We start from the raw sequence: 17,074 nt of genomic DNA on the forward strand, positions 1-17,074 counted from the left end.
TTTAGTAAAATTTATCTTGAATTACTACAACCTTACATAGATGAAGTTAGTGAAGATAACTGAAGTTTCTATTCTGCAAAAGGCAGAGTGAATTAAGGAACCTCTTTAATAGCCAGACTACTTATAGTTTAGGCAGAATAAGCTAACAAGTTAACCTTAGAAGTACACAAAGAGAATCCTAAAACTGGGGAGAAAAGTATGTGACATTTCCTAAACAGAAAATGACAGGCTTATTTAAATATAAACAAACAAATGTAAATGTTTGTGTGTAGGATGTAGTGAGGTGTGTGCATATACATGTGTTTTTTTCACTGTGGTGTTGGAGAGTGTGGGTGACTTGTTAAATTCAATTTTCAATTTCCTAAGTGCTTTTTCCTTAAGAAGTGATTGTCTCATTAGGTAGTCCAAATGCAGTTGTACAGTTTTGCTATTTTACATAGGGTAGGCTTTCTGTTCTTTCAGTAAGTGCATTCCAGGAATAAATACTGCTTGTACTTGGCTGTAGTGATGCAATTTTGCAGGACTTTTGTTCATAGTAAAATGAAGAGAAAAAAATAAAATCTCTTGTTTGAGGCTACTCTTGGAAATTGACACAAACGGTCAACTTTTGATCTGGAAACTCAGTTATTCCTCTCTTCTAAGTGATTAGTCCATAACAGAATCAGTTGGCTTTTGGCAGTTTGGAAGGAAAATGCATTTAACATGTCTTAGATTTCCAAGTGTAAATTTGTCTGTAGCAGATGTCAATAAACATGTCAAAAGGATTTTTGTCCTGAAGTCTTGGTATGTGTTAAAGTTACATTAATGGTCTGAATTGTAGTAGCTCCAGTGGAAAACTTTAAGTCAGCATTTTGAATATCCAGGGTTTAATTGATGCACTTGTATTTTCACATTATTTTGACATAGGTGTGTAAAGCTGAGAAGGAATCTTTTCTCCAAAAATATTCAAATGCTTCTCTGAATCCTGAAAATATATTCCCCTTTATCCCTGTACTAAATCATCTTGCACCAAACACGGTTGTGTTTGTTCTTATTCTGAATTTTCTTATCTAAATTTTTTGCTTTATTTTAAAAACATAATTAGTGTGTTGTTTGCTTTTAATGAATTGATAACTGTAGAACACAATGTGATACCTACCATTCCTCTGATGTCTCAAAAATTGCTTTAACTTTGGCTCTCCATATTTGAGAAGAGTTATAATACATTGACAGATCCATGTAGTTACTGTCCTAGCACTGAAGGGAAAATACTGTATGAGTCGTAGTCTAAATCATTAAAACATTAATATAGATAAACTGATCGGGCTCTTGGCAAGTAGAAAGCAAGATCTTGCACCACTGCAGGTCTGTTGTATTTTGTACCCTGAAGAGTGACCCTAGACACATTTGAAATTTTTGAGATTTCAAAGACAGATTCTTTTTTTACTATTATTGTTATTATTCTTCAAACCATGTCTGCTGTGATGTCTCGCCCATTTTTCTGACCAAAATGAAATTACTGTTGTTGTGAGCTGGGGAATGCAGATCATCCAGGCAGCAATTTAGTTTACTATATGCACAAGTATCTCTTTGGTGATGGGAGTGGGAGATACAACATGATGTGGTGTTTTAGGTACCGTAGACCCTGATGACCACTTGTTGCTACTGAAGCAATACGAGTGCATGGTGCATTGCTCTCTAGACTAAGAAAAGAACTTCCGATTGAAATTGTTGCCATTAAGACCAGCACAAAATTGATACAGTGGGTGCCAAAATTTGCACTTCTGCATTTAGGCAATAAAGCCGCCTGTCACACAATTTCTAAAAACAGTGCCCAGAACTGCCTGAGCACTTCTTCAAAGCTGCTGTCACTGTCCCTCTCCTTTCTCAATTTAACTTTTTTCGCTTCCCCCGTCCCAAATTTTCAGTGCTGAGCACAGCTCCCAGAGCTTGCTGGTATTTGAGAGTTAACTGCTGTTCAATGAAAAGTATTTTTTTTCTTTTTTTTACTTTCAATACAAACTTTGGGCTTGGGTTTGTGGCCCGAAACATTTCATGAAATTGCAACTTGCACGGTATTTTTAGTTGCTTTATGCTTCACACATGCAAGTTTTTGATCAGAATGCTAATAGGTCACTTCCAAGTTCAAGAGAAAAAGGATTTGCAACACTTTTTAAAAAAATCCTTCTAGCTGCAGAGTTCAGTCTGAAGCACAAATATCACATAAGCATTTTTACTTTGGGAAGAGGAAAATAGGGAGAGAATGTTTAACAATATTTTGAAGGACACATTTCTAAATGTTCTTCTGAGATTTTGAATTAACTTCTATGATTTTAGCATTATCTTGTCAGCTTTAAGCTTCTATTATATTATAAATAAAGGGGACACACATATCCCACACACTCATTTTGCGTTTTCCACCTGTAAATATACATTGACATGTGCTAACAGAATAAAAAAGAAAATGACAGTTTTCCATTATTTTTTCCCCTCCCCTTCTGAAGCACTGCTTTAAGAGTGGAAGAGAAATTGAACCATCACAATCTCTCAGTCTGGTTTGAGATAGTAGAGGAGGCATGAAGCCAAAAGCTATTGGTGACTGCTGTGGAAACCAGTCAGCTATTGCTTTTTCAAGTACGTTAAAGTATGCAGACATGCACTGAGGCTCCCTTTTTCTCTTTGTCTGTAATTGAGAAGAATTACCTTAATTCTTCTCAATAATACTACTTTATGCAAGCTTTATAATCCTTATAAGGAATTCCTTTATACAAATTCTGGATGTCTATATTTCAGGGCTCCTTTCTTTACAAGTTCTCCAGGTCAGCCACTAGCCTGTTCTTAGAGAACTACAGTCCATTGAGTTTCATTGTGTAAGGATTGTATTTGACTAATGGGACATTTCAAGTGTATGTTCCTGATCAGTTTATGTGTGTGCTTATTTTCTAACACACTTTTAAAATATCTGTGATTGTCCCCATGGGTCCTGCAATGTATGTTATACCCATATTATGGCAGTCATGTCGCTGAATGTGATGTACCACACCTCTGTTACAGCACACACGTTTTTATTCTAATCTAGATCTCAAAGGAGTTTTAAAGTCTGTACTTCCATGTACTGTGAACAATCAGCACAGCTAAATGTGTCAAACTTAAGACAGTATTGCAGCAGTTAGCACTTTTCAATCTTTCTATGAAGTATGTATTTGCAGCAACATTACAATTTTCAATTACAATGCCTTATCCAATTGATGGTTACTTTTTTTTCCTTCTGTTCCACCAAAGTTTAGGCACATGATCCAAAAGAAAATCTGTAAACTTTGCGTTGGGCTTCATTTTCATTGTTCTTTATCCAAACAGAACTAACTTCAGCTGAGTACATTTAATGTATTTTTCAAAGTAGTTCCATTGTTTGGTGTTCTTTGGCTTACTTGGAAAAAGCAATTAAATGGGTCTTCTGTTTCTTTAGTCTGCATAGAGGTGCTCTCATTAACGTTAGAAATCAGTTTAGGTGAAGGTGGTGCTTTTGTGTGCATGCACATGCTGTCATCACTGACACAGTATTTCAGACGTGGTAAGACATTTCCTGCCCTGAAATGTTTGCTGTTTAAAATAGTTTTAACAGTGCAAAACCACAAAATGATCTAGAAAAGGTAGGCTGTGAAAGGACTCCTGGAGAGGAGGGAAAGAGTTGGAAGAAGCTGGAAATGAAGAGGAGGGAAGAAATGAAGGGACTATTTTAGGCTTTGGGGGCAGTTTCGCAGAAGCTGTGAAGCAATAAATGGGGCAAAGGGAAGCACAGTCAAGTGAGAAGAATGTGGAGTGAGTGGGAGTAGAAGAAAATGGATGTAATGTGCTGCACTGCCCGGCAGCCTGGTGTCTCCTTAAGCTGGCGGTGCTGTAGCCGTGAACGCTGGCACTGCTGCAGCTGGAAGTGCAGAATCTCAATTTCAAGATGTTTCTGTGTGTCCCGGTGGATATTGTTAACAAAACTTTTTCCACTAAGTGCTGAGCATTATTGCAGAAATGATGCCTGTGTTGCATTTGTGTGTTTTACCACACTGTGCCACTTGTGTTTCCATTCTCTCTCATTTTCTTTTTTCTTTCCTTTTATGATAAGTGCTTTTCTAAGGGTTTTCACAGGAAACTGCAGATCCACCAAAGATGAGAAATCGGTGTGAATAATTTGTGCTTCACTGAATATCTGTGTGCAATCTCTCTTTTAGCTGATTATTCTGGAATTACTTCCTTTAATCTCAAAAATAACATGCTTGCAGTTATCATCTACTTTTAAAAAGAGAATACATAATATGAAAGATTTGAAAGTCTTTGACTGTTCCCTGATCATCTATACAGTGACATTACTGTGAGAAGCATTTTCTTTTTCAGAAACAACTTTTTTAAAAGCTTGCAAGATGGTTATACAGTTCATAACTCTTATTGGCTAAAGATAAGAGAGAAGCAATTTTATAAGGAAAGATTTAATTTACTTAGATCAAATGATCTATTTGGAGGAAAAAACCCCAAACTTTTGAGACCTGTAGAAGGGCTTAGTGCTACATGCTTGACTGTTTTCCACGGTTATATCTGTTTGTCTAGTAAAAGATATTACCTCCCATTTCAAGTATTTGTTCTCTCTGAAGGCTTGGAGTAAAACAAAACAGTTGCTTGAAGATGGAAATCTATTTCCTCCTTTAACAGTCCCTACTGAATCCTGCAGGTGTTTAGTCTAGGTGCTTTAGGATTTAGTTCATAAATTATAATCTGGCTTTTAATTGTGCCTTTCAGTTGAGTTCTCTTGTTACATCCAAGCTTTAACCAGGATTATTACCATAGCATCACCTAAACCAGAGACAATAAAACTGAGGTTTCATGGCCCGGATCCACTAACTTTAATAAATGAAACTGAGTGAATAACTATAAACAAAGAATGTGAAAGTAGGTTATCAAACCATGTGATAACATCTGTTCCTTGGAAACATGAAAGTAACTATTTCTGTGTCAAGAACGAAACCCTGTTTAAGTGGTATTATAAGCTGACTGCAATTTTCTTGTGTGCCCAAACTTCAGTGTATAATGTTGAGGCTTCTGTGCGAAATGATGTAATTATCTGCATGCCCTATCAGAGTCAGGTATTTATATTTGAAAACCTGGGTCTCTATCATCTGGAGGATCCTTATCAAGATGAGAGCTCAACTGCGTGGGATAATATGCAGTTGCATGAGAGGAGACCTGGTTCTGTCCCTGAATAGTTTGCAAGATGCAACACGTGAAGTGGCGTCTCCCCCTTCCCCTCTTTTTTTTTTAAGAAGGGAATGGAGAGCAAGGGTTACAGTAATTCACTTGAATGTAATGTTGGCTAACAGTATGCATAAATTGTCCAAATTGTCTTTAACAGCCAGTCATTTTCCCTGAGAGAAAATGAAGATGTTCTTGTATGATGGAAAAAAACATTAGACAAAGCAGGAAAAGCACTTGTATGTTGTCCATGTTAACATTTTTCAGCATTATTTGGTCTGTTAGAAGTTGGCTATTACTCTGATTACAGACTGATGGTGAGATCAGGGGTAATGAGATAATATTAGGAAGCGATGGATTGAATTCTTAATGCTAAAGAAGTCAACTAAACTACTAAAACAATGCTCTTAAGAGATGCATTTGCAGTGCAAATGCTACAGATGCCAAGATTGCAGCAGGGTTTTCCTTATACTCCATACAAATCAGTGTCCCTTAACTGATGTTGAATAATCCTGTTTCATGCCCATTTTTCACTGTAGGAGCTCACTGTCCCTACTGTTCTTTCCTGTCCTTGTGCACAGCAGACAACAGTTTTGTGTTCAGTCTTATCTTGGGGATCACTATTTAATTCTACATCTACAGAGTATGCTTGGAAATAAACAGTGCTTCTTGCTTTCCACACCGATTTTGTATAAAAAGGCACTTGGGCTGAGACGAGAGCCTCACCTGTTTCGGTCAGCTGATCCATGCCTCAGAACAACCTGTTCTGGGAGAGGCAGGCTGGAACAGCTTGTGGATGTATCTCCAGAGGTATAGCCTGCTTAACCTGTTTGCCTTGTGAAAGCTGAGGTTTCTGCTCAGGATTAGAAGTTACGGCTTTGATTTCATCTTTCTTACCACTTGTGCATTCTTTACCTGGCTTTAAAAAGAGTCAGTAAATACCATCTTTGCATTAGGTCTATAAAAAATCTGGTTTGTTGTAATTTTAATAACTCTGCAAAAATTGCAGAGTTAATAAGTCTGCAAAATCTTATTTTAATGTTATTTCTTCTGTTCTTGTTTTCCTCAGTGATTAGTGCTGCATGCAGGATACTCTCTGGCCGTGGTGTATGTGTACAGGATTGTGTGTGAGAGAGCTCAAACCAAACAAAAACATGCACCTCTTCCCTGACAATAAAGAACGCACAGCCAAACATACTGCGTGTAATCCTAATAGTCACCTCATTTTCCACTTCAAGGCACTATGATCTAAACAAGATCAGGGAGCTGATAAATGATGATACAAGTTATTTATTTTATTAATTATTATTTCATGTGTGATATAAACCACCATTTTGTGGGCTTGTGTACTGTGCTTCAACTTCATCACTCTGTGAATTGTAAGAGGGAGCTTTCCTGTCCCTCCACAACTTTTCTTGGTTTCAGAAATGGTACAGGAAGCCCAGCATCAGATAACTGGCTCTTGGATCTGACAGCATCCATACCATTCCATTAATTTCTGCGAAGTTCCATGAAAGCCCTTTCAACTCATTCAGTGTATGAAAGCATCTCTGAAACTGTCCTATTTGCATTTCTTGTGATAACAGCTACTGGTATTTTTCCTTTGGATTGACTTCTACTTTTGGGGTTACCTTTTAAGACAGTAGCTAATGCAGCTGTATTTTTGACAGGGCTTGCAGAATAAATGGTATCAAACATGGGTAAGACTTCCCCAGGAGTTCTTCAAAGGGAAGCCCAGCAATCTAAGCAGTGGTGTGTAAGGTTTGGTAGTTGGCCTGCTTCCTCCAGAGATAATCATGAATCAATTTCCTTTACGATAGGAAGCTCCGGGCTGCTGGATGCAATGAATCCTTTTTGATTAGTCATAGAAGAGAAGTCCTAACCACTTGTTTAAAGGTCTCAAAACACCATTAAGGGGAGATGAGGGTGCAGGCTGTGACCAAATTCTGCTTTGAATAATTACAGTGTTGCTGCCTACACTTTTCCTCCATATTCAAGTAGATGCTGCATTCTTCTTTGCTACTTGGCATAAATGATTTTGTGTGCTAATAACTACTGCATTCCAGCCCTGGGGTGGTGGCAGCTGGGAGACAGCAAAAATTCATTCCCATGTCTGTGTGAAGTGAGATGTTGCTGAAGTTTAGTGGTGGCCAAGCAGGGAGAAAGAAGCTCGGTGGTGCTTACTCTTGCAGAATCCCAGAGAAGTGCTCAAGGTGACTGTCACAGTGCTTGAAAGAGCACATGGCTCTTTCCTGTAATGGCAGCCACAAAGTGCTAGTGTGTGTGGAGCAGGACATGTCATTTCCTAGTGCACTAAACCATCACTGCTGATAAATATTTAGGACAGATCAGATGGTCTGAGTGCGTGTGCTGGGGAGGAATGCTGTACTTGGCTAAACAACCAGGCATTATCTGAGATCCATTTTAAATATGTGCTGTCTCTGTAATAACACTGGGTGATTGTTCCAGATACAAAATTTCAGTTAATCTACTGTGTCAGTTTGGGCTTGCAAGTCCAAAAATACCTTATTAGTGATTTATGTCTTTCATTGTTGTTCTTTTTTGTCATACGATTATCTCTGCCCACGCAGTGCTACCTAATCTTGTATTTTTGCGTGCTGTTCCTGCGGTTATTCCATGAGAAGAAAGCTTGGTGTCACCCACAGAGCGGCACACGCCTAACTCTGCACTTCAACGTAAAGTTTCTTCTATGAAGGAATATTTGAATTTTATCTCTCTAGAGTAAAAGTAGCTAGCTTACCAAGAACCAAATTATTTCTGAAGCTACTAGGAAAGTACATTTGGCATAGACTTCAGTGCTTCAGTTAAAGCTTCAGAAAACAAAGAGCTTTGAAGAAAACTGCAAGTTTTAAATCCTTTGTATCTTTAATTATGCTTGTAGAGCTGAATAATATCCTGCACAATGCTTGAATTAATTTTGTGTTGATTAATTAAGGGAAAACTTCTTTTCTTTTACCCTTACCCTCCTCCCTGTAATCCTGCAAGCCAGCTTCTGGTGGAGTTAGCTTCGAGCATTCATTAGCATGGCCCGGGCCTTTGACATACTGTGCTGATGGTTTATGCTTGTGAATATTCATTGTGCTAAATCCAGTGGCTTTTCTGCTCACTCTGTTTTTTGGAGAGTACCATGCAAGATACAAAATCTCCTTGCAACCTGTAATGTAGGGTATAACTGGGGTAGAAGTTGGCTGCATTTGAATCCCTTTGCATGCACAACAGCAAAGTACCTGGAGTGCAAATGCAGGGAAGACTGGATAAAAGAAGAGGTAGTAGGATAGTCACCTGAGTTCACTGTGTATGTTTGTTAATACTGGTCAGCTTCCACCCATCCTGAGAGCTGTCATGAGAGGGCAGGTAGGGGAAATGCAGATTAATTCTGAAAAAAACAAGGGAATCACAAAAGGGAAAAAGATAGTCCATGAAAGAACAGGCGGAGGGTAACAGAAAATGCTTCTGGAACCAGAGGCAAAGATACGTGAATGAACAAGTAGGAAAGGAGATGCCATAAGATTAATTTTTCTCTGTATGTACAGTGATCAGAGTCTGAAACTGAAATAACTATTTGTGTTTCTGACATAACTTGGCTCTGTTACCTTGAGAAAGCCTGGTTCCCTAAGGGTGCTCTGAGAAACCCTGTTAGTTCTGCCATTTGAGCTAGGCTGTAGTAGGATAATAGGGGGGAAGAAATTTATTTTATTTAGGGAGGGAAATGACAGACCAAGTGACCTCCATCTGCAAAAAGTTGTATCAATGTCTATATAGAATTTGATACCCATTCTTTGTCTCTAAGACATACTGCAGCATGGTAAAGTATCTTAGTTTCAGCTGATAAACTTGCTCATAATATCTTTGAACTTTTATTGAGCATCTTATCTGCAAAGTATCTTCATATCTTCTGGGGAAGATTTACAATATTATCTGAATGTATGACGACAGAACAAATTAAAGTGTAATGAATACAGAGGTAAGGCATGGATATGGATGTTTTTCTGCAGAAATCACTGAGTGATGTATCTTGGGAGGAGAGATGAGGGGGATGAGAAACCTGCACAACTGCTCATCACCTTGCCTCTAATTAGCAATCACTGTCCGAGAGCCATTTCTTTAAAGTACAGATTTATTATTTATTTTGATAGGGTTGATCTGTTAGCTTTCTTTTTGCACAAAAACCTTTGTAAGGTTCTGCTTTCTATGCTGGAGCTGGAAACTTCAAAAGGAAACGTAACCCTTCTTGTATTAACTTACTGCTATTTTATTGATAAGAAATATCAAGTGCTTATTAAACTGATCAAATACAGATATTGCTTGCTTCCATCACTATTGAAGTGAAAAGGTTGTTTTTTCAGACCTTTTAGAAGGAAACACTGCAGATTGCCAAGGTACTGCCAGAGAACTCACAAGGTGTTCAAGGTGTGAAGCAAGACGTAGCTGAAGCAAGTCTCTTGAGGATGAGGGAGGGAGCACTTGGTCACATAAGTAACAGCATGGTATCTTCTGTGCAAAATCTATGTGCTTATGGAATGCCGTCTTCATTCCACTGAAGTCAGGAGTGTTGTCTTTGAACAATTTGGGCTAGGATTTTACAATTTCTGTGGGGGTTTTTTTGATTTTTTTTTTTTTTTTTTTTTTTTTGTTCTTAGTGATTGCAAGCTGACACAGGTAAACATACATTCTTTGGCAATCTTAGCTGCTTAGTTGGGAGGGTATTTGCTATTTCTCATTTTGGTTTCTATTTTTGTACCATCCTCTGTGTTAACTAGTACCTGTGAGTGCTTTCAAAAATGCATCACAAATTAACTAATCTTGAGAACTCTTTCTTTTTTGATGCATTTTGATTAAAAAATGCTTAACTTTAAAATAGAGGCTCCTGGATGCTCTGATACAGTACTCAATGACTTCTCTGCTTTTGTGTAGTCAGATCTTGAGAGAAAAAATGGCAGTAGTCTGTGCATTTATACTTGTCATTTTTCCTTAAAGGAACAGCCATAAAAGGGGAGCATTTAGAGCTTTTCAGCTGACACCAGTCCCAGAGAAAATAGATTTATCTTAAAATCGGACAAAATGAAATATGTTTGTTGTTTTAGTGATAGAGATTGAGGTCAACCCCTGAATTTTTTTTCAGTCAGCTCCTGAATATGGACAAGTAGCTAGCATGATCTAAAAGAGGGTGTTGTCGAAAGGCCATCATAGCAAGTGTAGGTATACCTTAGTGAACAGTCTACTACAAAGTATTTGGAGGGATTGGGATATGTGGGAGACAGTCATGAAAATCCCCGGGACTGGGGATGATTACACTGCGATCAGGGGTCAGAGGAAGGAATTGAGGTGGGGAAACTGAGCCTGCATATAGTGGGAAGCATTGTACTTTCAGCCACTGTAACCAAAACTATTATATTTCAAAATGATAAGCCATGTGGAAAAATCAGCTCCTTTTAATTTGACAATTCTTTGTGCTTAGCAGTGGTGCTCTTCTGAAACTCTAATGATATTGCTGGGGATATTATTTTTTTAAAAAAAACCCAACAAAATAACAACAAAACTCTTGGAAATCCTTTTTCGTGATGTTTAAGATATTGATAAAAAATAGACAAATTTTAAACTATTTATCAATGACTGTTTTATAGTGAATCAAATAAATGATTTTTTTCCCAGCTTTTCCCCACCATATTGTTGGTAGACTTTCCAGCTCAATTACTGGATACTTGAAAAATCATGTTTGTTCTGTGTTTTGAAAATGTTTTTCTCTTTTGACTAGAATTCTGATGATGGCTACATTTAAATAATGTATAGAATTGGAAGGCTAAGTTTTTGTTCTTTGTTTTTCTTCTCCATTTCTAGAGTTTCCTCTTTTAAGAAAAATTTCCAACTGACCAATTAAAAAACCAGCAACAACAAAAAACCACTAACAAGCAAACAAAACAAAAACCCCAAAGTACAGTTTCCTTGGGGAAGTCCAGTCTAAACAAGTATACGGTAATAAATAATAGCAGAAACGATTTATTAGACAATCTTTAGTTAGGAAAGCTTCTTAACTCTTACAGCAGTCAGTGGGATTAAAATATGCTTGACTTGAAGCTCTTCCCGAGGGCTTTTCTCATTAGCATTTCACTTGCCCAGAGAATTTCAGATTTGCATACTTTTTTTAGGTGCAGTGGGTATCATAGCTATTTGAGCAAAGTTAAAGCATTCCTAAAGCAAGAGAGTGCATTGGAATGGTGTTTTAAGAATGAAGTCCTTGCTTACTGCTTTCAGAGTCTTTGAAATCTTTCATTTATGGCTCATTTCCAATATGGAAGGAGTTTGTTTTCAAAGAAATATTGTTGCCAAGGGACAGATGTTGACTGTGTTGTGTTTAAAGCAGACTGATATTAATTACATACTTTTAGCTATTCTACTTCTCTGGATAACTTTAAAAGGTCTTTCCAGTTTCCAGAATACTTAGGTAAGCTCTCGGAACATGAGCACAGTGTCTCGGCATTTACGTGAAAAATGTATTAGAGAACTGGCAAGAGCTGAACTTATTTTTGTGCACAGTCAAGAAACTCTGTTTTCAGATGATTGCACTAATTAGTAACATAGAACAGCTTTAGCAAATGCTGTGATTTCCCTCCCGCTCCTCTTTCAAGTCTTTATCTGAGTCAGTTGTTGAACAACCTGTGTGGAGCACTACTTACTGCATTTGACCAGAGGAACGGGTTAATTTTTTTCAGAACTTATTCTGTGATTGAGGCAGCATGATCTGGAGCAATGTCAGTCTTTGGGGTTTTCCAGTTTCCCATTGATAATGCAAAGTTAATGTTTTGTGTTTGGGTTCTTTCAAGGATCAGTCTGAGTTACTTGCCTTGTCTACAGTTTTATGCCTGCTTACTTGAGCTGGGCTAGTGCTGGTGGTCCCAGTGACAGGACTGTCACTGCTCATCCCACCAGAACTTGCAGACAGTGTTGGTTTGGTTGTTCTGGGTTTTTTTTCAACTAGCTCCTGAAGACTGAGCCCAGCTCATGTTTCTTAGTCCTCTGCCTATTTCAGTGGTTTAGATCATTTTGTTCTGTACTGGAACTGGTAAAATGCCACTTTCCAAGTATTTTTGCTTAATACTCAGTACTTTAAGAAACACTGGGTCAGGAGAACATAATGCATGTAACAGCTGTGCAGATCTCACCTTAGGGAGCCAACCCAGCAGCCTTAATCTGCTTTTGCAGGAGCCCTAGAGGAGAGTAAAGTAAGCTCAGCCAAAGCAGGTGAATTTTCCCTCCCAGCCTTCTTCTCAGCCTTCCATGTCTCTGCAGAGTTGTTTTTTCAGCCTTCTTATCCCTCCCTCAGTGGGATGAGTTCAGTGTGTCCTGTGAGTTTCTGGGAGAAGAGCTCCAGTGACGTTCTATGGGGCTGAACTCCAGCCCTGCTGGCCCCCAGCCCTGACTGCTGACCAGTGATCCATCCTCCTTGGAGCTACCTGGAGACAGCCCAACAGCTTATGCTCAACTTTTGAAACCTTCCTGCGAAGGAAGTCGCCTGGTGGACATGGATGGAGGCCTGCTTTAGTGGTCAAAATTATATTTTAACAAAAGGTTACATACTTATTGCCAGCTACAAGCTCTCAATAGAGGCATGTGTTTCTTCCCTCCATTCAGACTATGGAAGCTGACCTTCCTGTTTGCTTGAATCCCAATATAAAAACTCTTTCTTTCTTTCAGCTGCCAGTCATGATCCCTGTCACTCACTGACCTCTCTCTGCTTTCCTCAAAACTTGCTTTAGATAAAAGCATTAGCTTAATTCTCCAGACCTACTTATTTAAAAAACCTAAATGTTGTTCATCTCAGTTGTCCCTCAGGAGATGATCCTTGTATTCAGGAGTTGATGTTAACTGACAAAAGATTGTTGTGCATTTACGGTGAAGTTGTCCAAGTTACGTTAATAAATTCGCATTCCATTTATGGATTACTGGGGAACATAAAACTGCCTACATAAAGCTGTACTATCTCATTAGCATTCTGGTCAAATATCTTTATTTGTTTAGGCAATTTCGACAGAAATATCTGAGTATTCATCTGATAATGACAGCGTGGGAGAAGGAGAGACGAGCCTGGCGACCACTACTCCAGGATCCAGGAAGGGATTACAGCCGAGGGCAGGAGGGGACCTGGGGGATGTTACAGCACGACCGGCCAGCGAGTGGCTGCGGTCGGCACAGGCCCTGCTCCGCACCCCTGGGAAGCAGGCGGGAAAGGCCCCCCGAGCTCCCGCCGAGTCTGCCAAGAAGAGGAAGCTACTGAGGTAAATGAACTGTCCACCTTAAGGAAATCTTTTGGGTTGTTCTTCTTCTTAAATTATAAGTAAAACAATACTTACCAAAGTGTTGGAATGTGCTTCAAGGGTAAACATTTTAGAGATGCAAATACGAAAAACGTTAAAGAATGTAATTTATCTGTAAACAAGCAAAAGAGGCAAGAAAGAACTAAAGATTTTAAATCTGTGGTGAAAGCTCTCAATCTTGAACTCCTGTGTACAAATTGATTGGTTTTTGCACTTCTAATAATGCCTTACAGATGTGTGAGTGGACGTACTTCTGTTTCAGATTCTAATCGTTTCACTGCTTTGTGCCTCTCCAGAAAGTCTGCAAAAATGCTGTACCTCAAGTTTTTGGGGTTGTTTTTTTTTTTTTTTGGTCCTCTCCAGATTTGTCAGGGCAAAGTTATCCAAAATACTGTAGGAAAGGAGTGGATGAGCAATAGTTTTGAAGAGTGTAGGACAAAGTGGTATGTAGGAATGGGAGGGCATGTTCTCAAGGTGAAATTTAAATGTGTGTAAAGTTAAATACATTAGAAAGTAACTGCTGAAAGAAAGTACCCTGAGATGGAGCAGTTGAAACCGGATGTTCTAGCTAATTTCTTTGCAGAAATTGTGACTTCCTATATTGAATTAATGAAAATTGTGTTAACTTAAATAGTATTTGTGAAGATAAGCCTCAAGCTCTGGAGACTACAATTACAAATGGTGCTGCTATACATCCCTGCTGTTGTTTTAACAGTCTGGTTCTCTTACTTCTTTTACAGCTGAAAAAGTACAGTAAACAATCACTTAAAAAGTAAATCTTTAGTTATTAGGCATACTTTTTTTTCTCTGAAATATTCTTGGCTATTTCAAAATGCTGTCTGAGGAAACAGGTTTGGAAGTCCTAATTATGGAGCATCTCTGTACTTAGAAGTGCTTTGCTTGTGCAGTCAAGCTTTATTTCGTATTACTTTAGAAACCTGCGTACACAGCTGTACTAGGTCAGACCAGAGCTGTAACCCCCAAAAATGCCTTTTAGTGGCCAAAAGCAAGTATGTGTGACTGTCATAAAAACAGGACAAGTGTACACAGCGGTATTTTGCCCAGGCGCTCTTCCAGCTTTAAGCAGTTCCAGAGCTGTTCGTTACCCTTAGTGGGTTTGTCTTTTTCCGAGGTCCAGCTTCATTTGGTGACCTTTACTATCAACAGTCTTAATGCAAAAAATGTTTCATAGCAAAGATACTCTGACACAAGTGTATATGAGAATAGATTGCTTTAAAAACAAAACAAGACCGAGCCATCCACAATTATGTAGAATGTAATCTGTCTGGAATGGCCAGAGGAGCAGAGCTTACAGGGCTTTTTACCTTCCATCCTGTGGTTCCACTTTGGGTTCCTTTGGGAACAGGGAAGCAGGCAGGAAATTCCTTAGTTATGAGTGTTGTTTATCTCGTTATTTTGCTCATCCAGGTAATTGTCATCTTTTCACTCTTCCTGTTCAGGGCATTAATTCCATGTGTCTCTCCCATCCTTCCTTTTACTGCTGACAGAGAACATTTTCATTGGTGTGGTAACAGTCGATGTAAGAGTTTGCATCCTCACGAGGAAAGCATGGGTTTTCAGTGCTGTGGATTGAAGGCCAGTTCAGGGAAAGGTTTGTCAGCTTCTTGATTGATGAAGTGACAATCCCTTCTTTGTGGTTAACTAGCTAAAAGCTACAAAGCAGCCACTGGCTTGTCATTTCTCCTTCCTTCCTACCTCTGCTGCAGATCAAGGCCACAGCAGAAAAAGCAGTGAGCAGGGGAATCATCCTGCAAGCTGGATCTGGCCCGTGAGCTTCCTTTCCACTCAGATGGACCATTTGGAACTGCCCAGTAGGTGGAAGAGAGCCACAAGTCTCTGCTTAGCTGGGCTCTCTTTCTCTTTCTCCTAGGCCAGTGCCTAGGGAAGCATGGACTGAGCAGAGGTAGCGCGCAGTGGTAGAGCTACCATCTTCCTGCATGAATTCTTGTGCCATAGGTTCAACTCCAAATCCAAATAAGCATACACTGTACTGTGTATGCTTATTTCATGGAAGAGTCCTGATGTAGGTAGAGCAGGTCTCTTCCCATTTTGTTTTCCCTTTTAAGAAAAATAGAAAATACTGCTATTTTCATATCTCTTTGCTATTGGACATGTGTAAATCTAGCTTCAAAAGTAGAGTTAATGTTTTCAAGAAATTTTAGCTTATGTTTTCTGTAGAAATCTTACAGTCATGCTGCAATCTACATTTATTTTTGTGTTATCTGATTGCAGCTATGCCTCTGTTACATCAATGGGTACATTTCTCTGTGCAACTTCAAAGAAAACCCCCTAACATATCCCCCCTAACCTCCCAAATCCCAAGCAAAACCAAACCGAACAAAGAAAAGAGCCAGAAGAGTCTCTGGAAAAATTCAGATAAGTTCCGTTCTACTGTCCTCTCCTCCTGGAAACCTCCTGGTGCTAAAATGGAAATGGGTAGTTGCCTGGATGGGTGGAAAGAGTATTGTTTGTTTCAGCCTATTACAGATGCAATTGTCATACACTACAAAAATTGAGATGCAACCAAAGCAACAGAAATGTTCAGAAGTAAGCTAATTATGGATGACTAAAATAAATTTTTGTGATCCTAGCATAGGTAATTTGACTGTAAGTTCAACGCCTTTGAGTGTAAATAAAATGAGAAGCCCATCTATATCCCCAAATCAACATGCACAATATACAGTGCTGCTGCTGCTGAGCCACATTTGAAGGGGTATGTTGTAATTCTCCTCTGTTAGGGGTTAAGTGTGGTCTCAGAAGACAATTGGTGTCTGAAGACAAGAAAGATGTGCCCCACCATATCTACTGCCCCCACCATATCTAATTTTCATATGTTTTCTTGTATCCCATGTAATGTTAGTTTTTCTTTTCAAAAATATTCTGAGTAAAGATTATTCTTTCTACCACAGTCCCTAGGAGGGCAGGTAATCTGTGTGGTGAGGTTTGCCCTTCGGGGGTGTTGGTGGTTCTGAAGAGCTGTGCTGTAGGAGATGCCAGTTTGTCATGCTGAAGGCAAAGCAGATCATCTCTCATTCACAGCCATCAATGCCACTGCTCAGGACATCCTCACCTTAAACACTGGTATTATATGCTTGTGTAGTTGCCCTCCTCTATTTAAACAAGCCTGTTGATGGATGCCATGGGAGTACATAATTTTCCCAGGTGTGCTGCCAGATCCATGTCCTTGTACTGCACCTGTGCGCCACTGAGTTGACAATTAGGTGCTACTAGTGGTGCTTGGTGCTGAAATGAATTGCCTTGGTGATCAGGTCAAGAGGTGTTGGGTTTACATGTTCCTGCCCCTTTTTTCCATCCCAAAGCTTCAGTTTCTCAGCTTGAATCAGCACTTCATGGGAAAATTGTGCAAATGATTTGCATAACCTGAGGGGAGAGGGTATATATTGCAAATGACAGTTTTTCAAGAAGCTCTTCTTGTTACATTTGGAATTCATCTTAATGCTACTGGGTGAAATGTCTGAACTGTATTAGTTCCAAGTCTTTCAAAG

The 17,074-nt window shown here is 39.1% G+C and overlaps 1 protein-coding gene across 3 annotated transcripts in view; it reads left to right on the plus strand.

Annotated features, from left to right (window-relative positions):
* The window catches only part of SPIDR (scaffold protein involved in DNA repair), a 198,039-nt gene that overhangs the window by 41,007 nt on the left and 139,958 nt on the right, over positions 1–17,074 (plus strand). For all 3 annotated transcript variants that reach the window (XM_048286747.1, XM_048286748.1, XM_048286749.1), the window contains exon 6: positions 13,252–13,508. In XM_048286747.1, coding sequence (XP_048142704.1) covers positions 13,252–13,508 — 257 coding nt within the window. The remainder of the gene's footprint in view (positions 1–13,251; positions 13,509–17,074) is intronic.

The sequence above is a fragment of the Corvus hawaiiensis genome, chromosome 26 (genome assembly GCF_020740725.1).
Source record: "Corvus hawaiiensis isolate bCorHaw1 chromosome 26, bCorHaw1.pri.cur, whole genome shotgun sequence".
NCBI classification, from domain to species: domain Eukaryota; kingdom Metazoa; phylum Chordata; class Aves; order Passeriformes; family Corvidae; genus Corvus; species Corvus hawaiiensis.